The 13,166-nt window shown below is 52.1% G+C and overlaps 1 protein-coding gene across 1 annotated transcript in view; it reads right to left on the reverse strand.

The window, feature by feature from the left end:
• Positions 1-3,899, reverse strand: part of ARIH1 (ariadne RBR E3 ubiquitin protein ligase 1) — a 54,388-nt gene extending 50,489 nt beyond the window's left edge. Inside the window, exon 1 of the mRNA XM_027466213.3 lies at positions 3,354-3,899. Within this exon, the coding sequence (XP_027322014.1) occupies positions 3,354-3,719 (366 nt within the window). The 5' untranslated portion in view covers positions 3,720-3,899. The remainder of the gene's footprint in view (positions 1-3,353) is intronic.
• Positions 3,900-13,166: the final 9,267 nt, after the last annotated feature.

The following is a 13,166-nucleotide window of genomic DNA, read 5'->3' on the forward strand; positions in this document are numbered from 1 at the left end:
ACTGAGCCAAGCAAGACTAGAGAGACACCGACCATCACGTGCTCTATTCAGAGTAGAAATAAACATGCTATTCTAAACATTTCCAAGTTTATTTTCAGAAAATCTACAGCAAGGACAGAAATAGCAGTCTGATATTAAAAAAAATAAAAAAAAAAAAGAAGTAATGATGGTAGAAACTTATTTGGACAGTCCCTCATCCCACAGTACAGAGAAGACGAATACGGAGATGACATCCAACTGTGGGAAAATGCCTTTCAAAGGAGACAACCTTTTGTTTACCAGAGCCTTCATGTCTAGTTTTTTGCAGTTGTTTAGTCAGTTATTCTGCCAGCAGCTGGAAAAAAAAACACCCCAGAAGTCCGCCCGTTTACGCTGACAACTAAAACCAAAATAACTTGTGGAATGATTCTCTTCTCCTCCGTGTAATTATAGCAATATAATGGAAGCGATATTCGGATCTGAGGTAGGGTTTGAACATCTCAGCCAATCAACAGCGCAAGGTTAGAGGTTTATTCATGCCCCTATTTTTGCATTTGGAGGAGAAGGGGAATTCTTGCCATGTGGCACAGGGAGTCAAATCAAATTATCACATAAATGCTAAATATTGTGCAAAAATCATCATCAGGCACCTGAAACCCCCCTTACGTTCAGACAAGAGAGAGTGAATGCAAAACACGCTGAGTATCTGACTCACTCTGAAACCTCCTGAGTTCACTGCAAGTTTAGCGGTCTTAGATGGCCAAGTGATAGAAAAAGGTAACAGCTCAGCACTCAGCAGCCATCTTCGCGTGCACGTTACCTGCTGCCAGCACAAATCACACGCCTCGTAGCCAGGAAGTTTCTCACAAGTTAGCCACTACTTCAGCAAAGCCTTTGTCAGGTCAAATCCCTGTCCTGAGAACTTTGGGCTGTTCTTACACAGCTTGCAGTTGGGAAGTGATTAAATAGAAGGGAAAATAAATTTAATTCAACTCCTTCCACTGGTGGTTGTGTCAGCTAATAACTGTTCTTCAGGGCCTGTGTTTTGTCAGGGACAAAGGCCCAAGTCCCTGCACATGGAAGCTGTATCTGCAGCTCAGGTACCCCCCTTGCAGATGCTTAATGGCTCACCGATACCCTTTCTTCTCATTGCACCTGCAAAACAATCAACTGAAAAATAAAACCCATGACTTACTTCTGACCAGAAATTGGAACCTCCTCTGATGAGAGGGCACAGGCCCTACAGCTGAAGCTTTCGGACATCAGGGCCCTCTGTGTGGTAACAAATAAGCTCCTGAGGACTGCAACAGGCAACTGCAACCGTTATCATTTGATATCAAACTGAATTTAGATACACAGGGACCAAAGCCATCCAGTTCTAGACTGGAACAAGTGAATCACAGGACTGCAACCAAGGATCTGCAGCAGGATCCTGAGCCAACGTGAGTCCAGAAAAGGTTTACTGAACCAGAAAAGCAGCAGCAGCAATCCTGGTTGGATGCCAAAAGCAAGAAATATACAGAACGGAGCCCTGGAAGCTTTCAGCACAAGCAAGAGAAGTGAGGATGAGCAAATGCTGAGGCACTGACTGAATTGAGTTCACTTACCTCCGAACAGGCTAAGAAATCCAGTAAGGTGCCATTTCAAAGCAATTTGGAGTAACTTAATGTTTTCCTACCCTCTTCTGATGTCTGCTAGCACTTGAGCTGATGTTAGGTCCTAGGCTGACTCATACTCCAAACCAACTGACATTCTGCAGCCTGCTAAACCAGGAATAACCACCACAAACCTAACACCAAGACCTAAAGCAGCAGCCACAGAGCTCCTGCAGGCTGGCTGTGCTCTGCAGAGCCCCACGGAGCCAGCTCAGGGAAGGGCCAGGCCTCCCACCACCCCCCTGGGTGCAAGAACAGGGGAAGGGTCTCCACCTCCCGCAGCTTCTGGCTAGTTGTTCTGCTACGTTGAGGCCAAGTGCTCAAGTTATACAGCTCAAGGGCAATGTAAAAAGGAAGAAAAGCCATGGACCAGAAAAGAGGACCTTATTTAAATCATCTCCTTAAAAACATGCAGGTGAATTCCTCAGGCCAGGGACACACAGGAGCGGGATGCTCACTATTCCTCATCAACAGAAACATTTCCACCACTTTGCTTACTCAAAGCTGGGACAAATGGTTGAGTCTGTCCAATACCACCAGTACGGGTGGTGATTCTCACAGCCTTAGTCATTAAACACACCCCCACCATTTTAATCACTACTTCAAAGAATTAAAAACTTCACCGAGTGTTTGCATGTTTACTTCCCCATTTGCACATCTTCATTTCCCTCCATTAGGATCAATAACTGGGAGCAAGGAAATATCCATACGTAACCAGGAGATCTTCTTTAGCTCTCATAATCAGCTAATCGAGCCAGACTCCTTTATAAGCCTTACATGCGCGGTACTGTTATTAAAGTTATAAACTTTAATTTGACTGAAGAGCTGCCATTTACTCATTTCCTAGGTGAACACTCGGGCAGTTGTTTGCATCAAGCTCCCCATAAACTACGGTGGATTTACAGCGCGTGCAGCCACATTTTAAAGCTGCTTGTGGAGTCCCTGTACAGCACAGGCCAGCTGGGCAAAAACATTCACTGAGGCATCTGGTATTTAACGCTGGAAGTACACACAACTAGGAAGCGACCGATTTGGGGGAATGGTGTCCTTTGTTGTGTAGTATCAATACATTCAGCCTTCTCACACCACTTAGGAAATGCAATACCTTCACACTGCTGTTCACGCTGTCGGGTAAGGAGAAGCGTTTGCCGTTTGCTGGCTGTAATTCTGAATACCACCAAGCAAACCGAAACAAAAGAAAACCCACGCACTCCGGTCACCTGCAGGAAAAACGGACGGCACCAGAAACTTAGGGCAAGCCGGAGGAAAACCCAGCTGTAAATATTTAGGAAGGGATGCTGGATAGCCTCGGCGGCTTGAATTTCTTCCAGCAGCACAAGAGCCGGGAGATTAGATACGCTGGTCGGAAGGCAGTGGGTGTGCTTTGGAGCCCTGCTTCGTTTTTAAAACGCTACAATTAAAGGGGGGGGGGGGGGGGGGGGGCACAGCCAGCCCGTTCCAGAGCGCCCAACCGCTGCTCTGCCTCCGGTAACCGGGCGGCTGGGGGGGGTGGGGGAGTGGAAAAGAGGCAAAACGGCGATATTAGCAACAAAAGGAAAGAAATCCAAAATGGGAAAGGCACAAAGGGGGGCGGCGGGGGGGTCGGGATGGGGGGGGAGGCCGAGAAGGGGAGGCCGAGGACCCATCCCCAAAAACCGGGGGAGCCCCCCAGAAACCGGGGGAGTTGGGGGGGGGCCCCTCGCCGAGGCGGCGGCGCACCTGGATGACTTCGTTGACCTCGCGGATGCACTCCACCATGTGCTGCAGGATCTGCTCGGCCGTCAGCACCTCGTAGCGGTAATCCTCCTCCTGCTCCGGGCCTCCGCCGCCGCCGGGGCCCGGCCCGCCGCCCAGGCCTCCTCCTCCGCCGCCTCCGGGCCCCAGCCCTCCGGTCTCGCCGCCCAGCAGCCCGTCGCGCTCGCCGCCGCCGCGCAGGCCGGGCTCCACCAGCTCCACCTCGCCCAGGTCCAGGTTATCGTCGGGCTCGTCCTCCTCGTCGTCCTCCTCGTCCTCCTCCGCGCCGCTGTCCTCGCTGCACTCCTCGTCCTCGTCGAACTCGTAGTTGTAGCCCTCGTCCGAGTCCATGGCGAGGCGGCCAAGCGGCGGCTCACCCCGCCCGCTGCCTCGGCCGCCTCAGCGCCAACAAAGGGACGCGGCCGCCCCGCTCCGTCACCGCGCGCCGCGCACGCACGGCACGGCACGGCGCGGCGCCGCACGGCACGGCACGGCACGGCACGGCGCGGTACGTCACGGCGCCGCGCCTCAGGCGCCGCGCCTGCGCGGCCGCCGCCATCTCCCTTCGCCCCGCCGGGAGCCATCTTGAGTGCGCGCCGCTCCCCCCTCCCCGCTTCCTTCCCGCCCCGCGCGCCGCCGCCATCTTGAGTGCGGCGAGGCCGCCATGCTGAGAGTGGCCGCGGGGGTTTGGGAAGGGGGGGGGCTCATTGCTGGGTTTGGTGGTTGGGGGGGAGTGAAGGAGAGAAGTTGAAGTACAGAATCACAGAGTTGTCTAGATTGGAAGAGACCTCAGGATCATCGAGTCCAAGCTCTGACCTAACACTAAAAGTCCTTCACTAAAGCAGGGAAATGGGAGAGGAATCCCAGGGAAATGTGGAGGAAAGAAGTGTGAGGGAAATAGGAGGGAAATGTGAAGGGGAAATGAAAGAGAGATCACAGGGAAATGTGAAGGAAAGAAGTGTGAGAGAAGTAGGAGAGAAATTGAAAATGGGAGAGGAATCCCAGGGAAATGTGAAGTAAAGAAGTGTGAGGGAAATAGAGAAATTTGAAGGAGAAATGGGACAGAAATCCCAAAGAAATGTGGAAGAAAGAAGTGTGAGGGAAGCAGGAGAGAAATGGAAAATGGGAGAAAAATCCCAGGGAAATGTAAAGGAAAGAAACATGAGGGAAACGGGAGATAAATGTAAAGGGAAAATGTGAGGGAAATCCCAGAGAAATGTAAAGGAAAGAAGCATAAGGGAAATAGGGCAGAAATGTAAAGGGGAAATGGGAGACAAGTCCCGGAGAAACGTGAAGAAAAGAAGCGTGAGGGAAATAGGAGAGAAATGTGAAGGGAAAGTGTGAGGGAAGTCCCAGGAAAGTGTAAAGGAAAGAAACATGAGGGAAATATGAGAAGCATAAAGGGAAAATCATAGAAGTGTAGAATATCCCAAGTTGGAAGGGACCCATAAGGATCATTAAGTCCAGCTCCTGGCACCGCACAGGTCTGCCCAAAAGGTTAAACCATGAATGTGAGAGAAATCACAGAGAAATGTGAAGGAAAGAAGCGTGAGGGAAATAGGACAGAAATGTGAAGGGGAAATGGGAGAGAAATCCCCAAGAAATGTGAAGAAAAGTGTGAGGGAAATAGGAGAGAAATGTGAAGGGAAAATGTGAGAGAAATCCCAGAGAAATGTGAAGAAAGGAAGTGTGAGGGAAATGTGAGAGAAATGTACAGGGAAACCATGAGAGAAATTCCAGAGAGATGTGAGGAAAATGTGATGGAAAGTAACATGAGGAAAATGACAGGGAAATATAAGGCAAATGTGAAGGAATAATTTGTGAGGGGAAATAGGAGAGAAATGTAAAGGGAAAATGCGAGAGAAATCCCGAAGTGTGAGGGAAATATGAGAAAAATGGAAAATGTGAGAGAAATCCCATGTGAAGAAATCAAATGTGAAGGAAAGAAGTTTGAGGGAAATATGAGACAAATGTGGAGGGAAATTCCAGAGAAAGGTGAAGGAAAGACATGTGAGGGAAATGTGAAGGAAAAAAGTGTGAGGGAAATATGAGAAAAATGTAAAGGGAAAATATGAGAGAAATCCCAGAGAAATGTGAAGGAAAGAAGCGTGAGGGAAATATGACAGAAAAAGAGAAAATGTGAGGGAAATGACAGGGTAATAAGAGGGAAACGTGAAGGAAAGACGTGTGAGGGAAATGAAATGACAGGGAAATATAAGGGAAATGCAAAGAAAAGAAGTGTGAGGGAAATAGGAGAAGAATTTAAAGGAAAAATGTCAGAGAAATTCCAGAGATATGTGAAGAAAAGAAGCGTGGGGGAAATGACAGGATAATATGAGGAAATTTGAAGGGAAAAGAAAAATAAAATGAGGGAAATGACAGGGAAATGTGAAGGAAAGATGTGTGAGGGAAATAGGAGAGAAATTTAAAGGAAAAATGGGAAGGAAATCCCAGGGAAGTGTGAGGGAAATAGGAGGGAAATCTGAAGGAAGGAAATGTGAGGGGAATATGTGGGAAATTACAGGAAAATGTGAAGAAAGGTGAGGGAAAATAGGTTCAGTGAGGTGCTGGTACCAATATGGGTATGTGGGCTTGGCCCTGACCCCTCTGTTTGATGCCTCGCAGGTTTCATTTGATGCAGACGTTGCCCACACGTGGGGCAGCCCCTGACCAGCCACAGTTTATCAGATGCCTCCATCTCTGTGTTTCCGAGGGCTGTTTCCAGTGTCCCAGGAAGAACGTGGGCAACGGTGATTACAAGCAGTGGGTCCCTACACGCAGCCCATGCTTTCCAAGGAGAGCAGGTCCACACACCTCTCCCAAGGAAAACTGACTTCGTGTGGGCCACGCAGGGCATTCAGTCCCTGGGAAAGATTGTGGAGAAGCAGGCATGCAGGCACTGCTCACGTGTGGAACAGCAACATCTGCCCATGGACACAGGGAGAGGCGATCCAGCCTCTGTTTTTCCCTGGTTCCCAACCATGAGGCCTTGTGTGACCCCAGCTATGCCAGGTGGCATCTCTGCTCCAGCTTTGCTTTCTGGTCAGCGGTGATAAAAATAGCCAGTTTTTCACAGTTGTGCTGGGCATGATTCCCTTTCTTCAGTGGGCTGCATAACTCAAAAAAAAAAAAAAAAAAAAAAGCTCCTTGCAGGGCAGGTACTATAAAAAGAGGCAGAAGAGGCAGCCTCGTCTGGAGGTGTTTATTATTTAATCTGGCATTTTGCAGGGGAGCAGAGTATGCACTAGTGGCTCTGTAACGTGCTCACAAACAGACCTTTCCCTTCTGCAAACAGCCGGGGCTGAGCCTGCCGTTCGAGAATGCTCTGGGCAGGTCAGGGCCGTGGAGCAGCAGCGCTGCGCTCAGGTGCCCCTGTCCCTGCTGGGGCCTCTCTTGGACGCTGCCACAGAGGGCAGAGGCAGACACCGAGCTGGCCGCCAGGCTGTGGGTCTGGGGCGCGGCAGGGGTTGAGCGCCCTTTGCCCCCCACGTCACACAGCGCCCTGAGCTCAGCTTGCACCCCACGCCCGCCGGCTTTCTGCCTTTGCAGCTCTGTTGCCAATATCAGACGTGCTGGGCCTGGTACAGCCGAGGGACGGGGGAGGCGAGCTGGGCTTATTGTTTGCAGCCGTTTGGGGAGCGCGAGGGACTCCGGTTGGCTTGGTAACAGGCTGTAGCCTGGCCCAGAGGAGAGCCGGCTGATAGCAGATCCTCCCTTGCTGTTCACTGCGGATGTGAGGAGACTGCACAGCCCCGGGAGGACTCCAGGGCTGCCTTCTCCACCGCCAGGCACTAATCCTCGACTTCCTCGTGCCCTGGGGGATCATTTCTACCTGGGTGAAGCAGGTCATTCTGATGTGGTAACATTCTTCACCCACTTTGCCAGGATGAAAATGACCCGGTGCCCGGAGGGCGGGGGAGACTCAGCCTCGTAGTATGCAGCGTAGGTGTGACGAGTTTTGTCAGCTCTTTGGGACGGGAGTCACCGCGGCGCTTTGTGTTTGTGCAGCACCTGGCACAGCGGGATCCTGCTTCCTGCTTGTGCTTCCGCTGGCCTAATGCAGCACAAACAACAAATACCTTACGAAACAGGCAGGGGCACTTGCAGAAAATTAGAAGCTGCCGCCCAAAAGCTGCAGGGGTGTTTATTTGCTGATGGAGCACGTAAAGCGTAACGATGGCCGCAGTGTCAGGGGCTGAAGCGCAGGGTGAGGCCCTTGGGGATCCAAGCAGATGAGGTGTCTGATTTTGGGTAGATGCTCTGGAGGCCTTGCTGGGTACCCGTCTGCACCTTCAGATCTACAAGTAGCTCCAAAAATCAGCACCAGGTGTTTTGTAGCACCACAGTCTCCATCCACGGGGTACCTGCTGTCCCCGCGTCCTGCTCTGCCCCGGCATCGTGCCTGTGACCGGGTCAGGAGCACATCCCGGTGGCACAGGTGGGTGCGGGCTGGGCTGGGAGACATCGGGGCTGGGCACGCACATTGCCTCATGCCAACCTACCGAGTAAATAAAGCCAGCTCCCTAATTACCCTACTTATTTAGAATGGCAAAGGCCTGGGCATTAATCATCCTGCCCTACATAAATATAAATAGCACCGGCTTTGTTTAGCTCTGGGCTTACCAGCTGGACGCTTGCCAGGCTGGTGCCATCTCACATGTCAAGCGTTGGTGGCTCTGTTGGTTGTCACAGGCCCTCGCCTGGTGCCACAAAGCCCACGCTCCGACCTCTGTGGCTCCAGGACCCTCTGTGCCAGGTGGTGGCCGGCTGCACAACTCCACCTCATGTCCTGGTGCAAGAGGGGTCACAGAGTGGTGCAGTGTCCCCAGGGGGTGTGTGGCACCTCCAGGAGCTCTGTGTCCTGCCCAGCTGGTGACATGGGTCACCAACAAGCAAGCGGGCTTAGGGCAGCGCGTCTGCTGCAGCACCCACTGGGCCTGAGGAGCTGAGAAAGGTGCTGACCAGACGGCAGGTTTGATCAGGGCAGCGTCCTAGAGGCCGTGCTTCACCTTTCTCCACGGGACGGGGTCATCCATGTGTTGGGGCAGGGTCCCTGCCCCGGCTGCAGCCCCGCAGCCACCCCAGCACCCCCGCCCCGTGCCGCCAGCGCCTCCCCGCTGCCCTCTCCTGGCCCCTGCCGAAGCTGCAGAGCTCCGGAGCCTCCTCCAAGCACGGTGCCCTTGTGCCCCTCCGGCTTCCTGCAGCTCTGCAGGGGCCGGGTGCCGGGTATGGGCGCTGTCGCTTAATTCACGGGTGTCCTAAGCCCCGGGCAGCGATGCACAGTGCCAGCAGCACCGCCTCGCTGTCCCCCAGGGACCTGGTAGTGTCACCTCCCACCTGAACATCTCGCAGGGTAAATGCTGCAGCCCATTTGGTAGCGCATAGTCCCTTAAAAACATTGAAACTTTCTCAGGTATGTGTTTATAGAGGAAGGCAGGTTGCGTTCAGGCTCATGGTGTGTCAGATCTCCAGGCACCAGTGAACGTTCACCTGCTCTTCGCAGAAACCATCGGTCACAGCAGCTCCGTTACACGCGCAGTGAACGTGCCCTCGTTCTCTTCCTCCTCCCACCCAGTGCAGGGGCAATTTCAGACAATCGCTGCCTTCCAAACCCAACTGTCTCCCTTTTTGTGCCTAATTCCAGTACTAAACATTTATAAATGGTGATGGGGTCTTCCCTGTGCACCAAAGAACGCCATCCCACAGACGTGGAGATGTGGTTCTCCTCCTACGGTCCTGGCCTTATTTTTTTCCCAGCAAGACACGGATCAGCACTTCTCTGCCAGCTGCTCCGCAGAGCTGTGCGTGTCAGTCTGTGCTAATGACAAGACTGGTCTGTTTTAACGAGCATGGTTCAAACACTGATCTGCAGTTATTAAAAAGATGTCTCGGTATGAAGTTATAGCCATGGCCTCTGCAAAAGTTACAAAGCTTCTGCCCCAGTCACGTGCAGAGCCCTGGGTGCTCGCTGTCTCCTTGAGAGGTTGGTGAAAGGCACCCGGGAGAAGCACGGCTGCTGCCTTCAATTCCTTGCGAGGGGATCTGCGCTGCCATGGAGAATTTTAGGATTCCAGCTGCCTAAGAAAGTTGAAAACTGCTGTTCTACCCAATCTGAAAAATGATTTAGATCTCCATAGGCACCTGGTGCTTTTTCATTTTATTCTTGCAAGAGCTTAATTACACAAGTGATTCTAGTAACTGCTAACACTGAAGCTGACAAGAATAAAATATTGCGTTGCAATCACCTTGCTCCATGAAGTTAAGCACATGCTTAAGGGATTTACGGGAGCAGGGCTTCTCTGCACGCTCATTTCATTTCCAGATGGAGGAGTTCTTCACCGCACATCCACGGGTGCCTGATTGATTCCAGTTCAGCTGATTGCTCAGCCCCACAGCTGTGATTGAGAGCAGCCAGGGACGGCAGCCACAAATACTCGGCCTGCACAATAACTCACAGCAGCCTCGCTTCTCTCTGATAGCACCGCGTGGAGCCCGACATTTCAACGATCTGACATCCAGCCCCACGGCCTTGACACAAGCACCCCCAAAAGCCCCTCTTTGCTGTACCAAAATGCTACAAAGGTCTGGTGGCCCCAGAACCGCACCGAGGCTCTGTTCTGAGAAGGAGACCTGGGGATTCGACGTATGCCAGCCATCTCACCCGTTTCAGTGCTGCACCCAGCCTCACTCCCACTCCACTGCTCCTTGACCCAGGTGGGACTGGGCAAATATCTCTGGAAAAAAAAACACGTTCTCCTCCATCCCCTGAGACCTGTGGAGTTCCTGCAGTTGGAGAAGGGAAACCCAAGAGAGCTCCCTGTGCCCAGCTTCTGCTGTTCTCCCTGGGGGCTGATTTTGGCTGCCTGCACACCCATTAGTTACCTGAACCCCGAGTGTGTGCTGAGATGCCCCTCAGATCACCATGGTCCAGAAGCTATGCAAGCTGGAGAAATTCCAGCAGAAAAAGGCTTTGCAAATAATGCCAGTAGTGCAAATACCACCTGGCTGAGCTCTGCAGCACTTACTGAGTCAGGAACCCAAATTCTTCTGACTGATTAACACATCTTGCCTCAAGCTTTTACATTGGACTCTGCTTTTAAGTTCATATTTGTTGAAATACTGCTCCTCGCAAATATGCCCAGAGCCGAGCCCCACTCCTGCCTGCTAACACTGAATATCCCAGGCCTTGCTCCCCTTGCTTGTGCTCTCTCATCTGAAGAGGTGCCTTCTGCTAAACTCCATCTGTGCCGAGAAATTCATTTACCACATGCATCTGCTAAACCGTGCAATGGCAGCACGTAGCGTGACACGCAGTGGTCAAGGTGGAAGCGGGGAGATTAAGAACGAGGCATCCCGTGTTTTGAAAAGCACCAGGATACGTGCTCGTGGCTCTGAAAGCAGCCTGCCATGCACCAGCCTGTTTCAGCCCCCAAAAGTGTGGGTGTTCCCCATGGGTCGAGCTGTTAGTGAGGGATCTGGCTGATGAAACTACGATGGGCATGGATTTAGGGCCACCTCTCATTTAGGATCTTCTTTGTGCGTGTGCTAAAGCTCCAGCAGTCCTCTCTCGTCATCCCACCTCCAGCGGAGCGTACGCTCTGTCCACAGAGTGGCCATGAGCTGGAACAGCAGATGCATCGTCACTAAGTCATGCAGACAGCTCGCTCCCTGCCAGCACCTGCGTGACACTGCACTGAGCAATGTCCCCTCTGAAATTAGGAGATTGGCAACAGGAGGGTCCACGCCTGCAAATCCCCTACACACACACACCATTAATGCTCCCAGAGCATCACCACAAGTAAGGTCACTTCATCACTGCAGCCCTTGTGGTTCTGATTCAAAAACCATAATTATCTTACCAAGGATTAAATGAGAGGTAAACAAGTAAATGGAGATAGTAAGACAGCACAGAAAGCTTCTGAGCCATCAAAATTCAAGTCAGAGATCTGCAGGCAGTTGCAGGCATTTCCAGAAGATGGTCTGTGTTTTCCAGAGCCCTCTTCCAGCCACGGCAGCAGCAGGTCTACTGACCTGGGAGCTGGCTTCATTCAGGAGCGAGTGTGCTTAAATAGCGTTTGGCTCAAAGAGCAAAATAAACAGGAAAAGTCCTGGGAGTGCCCTGTGGAGGTTTCCATGATCGCGCATACCAAACTGATCCCAGAAAGCGAGCCCAGCTTGATTTAATAGCAGGCAGGACAGATCAGGCTCCAGCCCTGCGAGACGCTAAGGCACGTGCTGACATCCGGCAGGACTGGAGCAGGTGCTGGGGTGGACTGGGGCCACGGGATGATCCGCTTCCTCTGCTCCCCTTTCACGGGCTCGCATGCTTCCCACCGGTGGAGGCATCTGTATGCAAACCATCCTCCCGATTGAATGCAGATGCAGCCAGCGTTACAGGGAATTAGGCAGCATAATAGATGGTTTTATCCTTAAAAAAAAATAAATGCTGTGGAACACAGAACTGCACTGACAGCCCAAAGGCCACCCTCAGGCACCCAAGGTGGACAAACCAGAAAGAACCAAGTGTGGCACTGGCCAGACTTTATCACCATTTATGCTAGAATAACAAATTTGTATTTCTACCTCATGCAGAAAACAGGTAATCCAGCACAGCCCTGGTGCAGAGTACAGTTTTCTGCAGTCCCGCAGCAACTTGGCTTTCTGCCTGGAACAGGACGGCTCTTGCAGTCAAACAAGAGGTGTTTGCAGGTACCTCTGCAACAGGCATCAGCCGGCTGGCGCACTGCGATGTTCTCAGCCCAGTGCACTGACATTTGCGGCCACCTGCCTCTTACTGTCTCTGAACTGATACAAGCGTGCTGTGGGGCTGGAGATCTCAGCAAGGGCGAGCAGAGTTGTGGGGGAGCATAGGTAAGCTCTGAACCCTGTGTCTCACAGTTTATCCTGTGCTTGTTCTTTGCTGACCTCGCCAGAAGTAGCCCAACTTGCCAGATGGATGTATCGCCCTCCAAAAATGCTCTGAGACCAGGAGCTGGCTACTGAGGAGCTACTGAAGAGCATCAGCAGACTCTGGCTGCTCCATGCCCAAAGCGGGATAGCGTGTGAGACAGTTTAATTCCAGGCTCCAGAGATAAGCATATGCTCAAGCAGTTTTCTTACGTAAAGATGCATTCCTGAATCAGACTGTTAGTCTGGATTAATGCTGCCCAACTTCTCTGAGTCATCCCCCAGAGACATCAGGGTCCCCTAAAATAGCAACAACAACAGAGTACGTAGAAAGGCTTGGATATTTCGACTGCGGGCTACGATCACAACATTTTACATAAGTCTGGTGAACACGCCACCCGACACAGACTGAAATAAGGGTTTGCTTCAAGCCAGGGCAGCAGCCCCAGGGAGAGCAGCCAAGGCTCTCCTGCGTTTCAGCCTCACATGCTGGGAAGCGCAGCCCTGCTGCTGCTGCTGACATTGCCTGCTGTAACACAGCAGCAATCCGTGTTTTGTTGTTTCCTGCAATCTTAATACACTGAAGGAAGAGCCCAGAGATGCTGGAATTGGTCAGAACAGCAGTGGCAACAGCTGGCACTGCACAGGTTTGAGTGCAGGCCACCAGCGGCCCTAAAGGTTTCTAAAGGAGCTCTGTTTAAGCTCAGGCCGGGGCAGCTGTTTGTGGGGCTGTGCTCCCGGGCTTCCCAAGGCTGATCATGGGCTTACCTTGGTGCCTTGGTTTTGTATGGGCACTGCTGGCTGCAGATCCACCTCGTCCTGGAGGGGACAGGCAGCTCCGGGGGCTCCTCAGGGCTGGGGAAGGAGGCTGCGGTACTGTGCAGGAGTTAA

The sequence above is a fragment of the Anas platyrhynchos genome, chromosome 11 (assembly GCF_047663525.1).
Source record: "Anas platyrhynchos isolate ZD024472 breed Pekin duck chromosome 11, IASCAAS_PekinDuck_T2T, whole genome shotgun sequence".
NCBI lineage: Eukaryota > Metazoa > Chordata > Aves > Anseriformes > Anatidae > Anas > Anas platyrhynchos.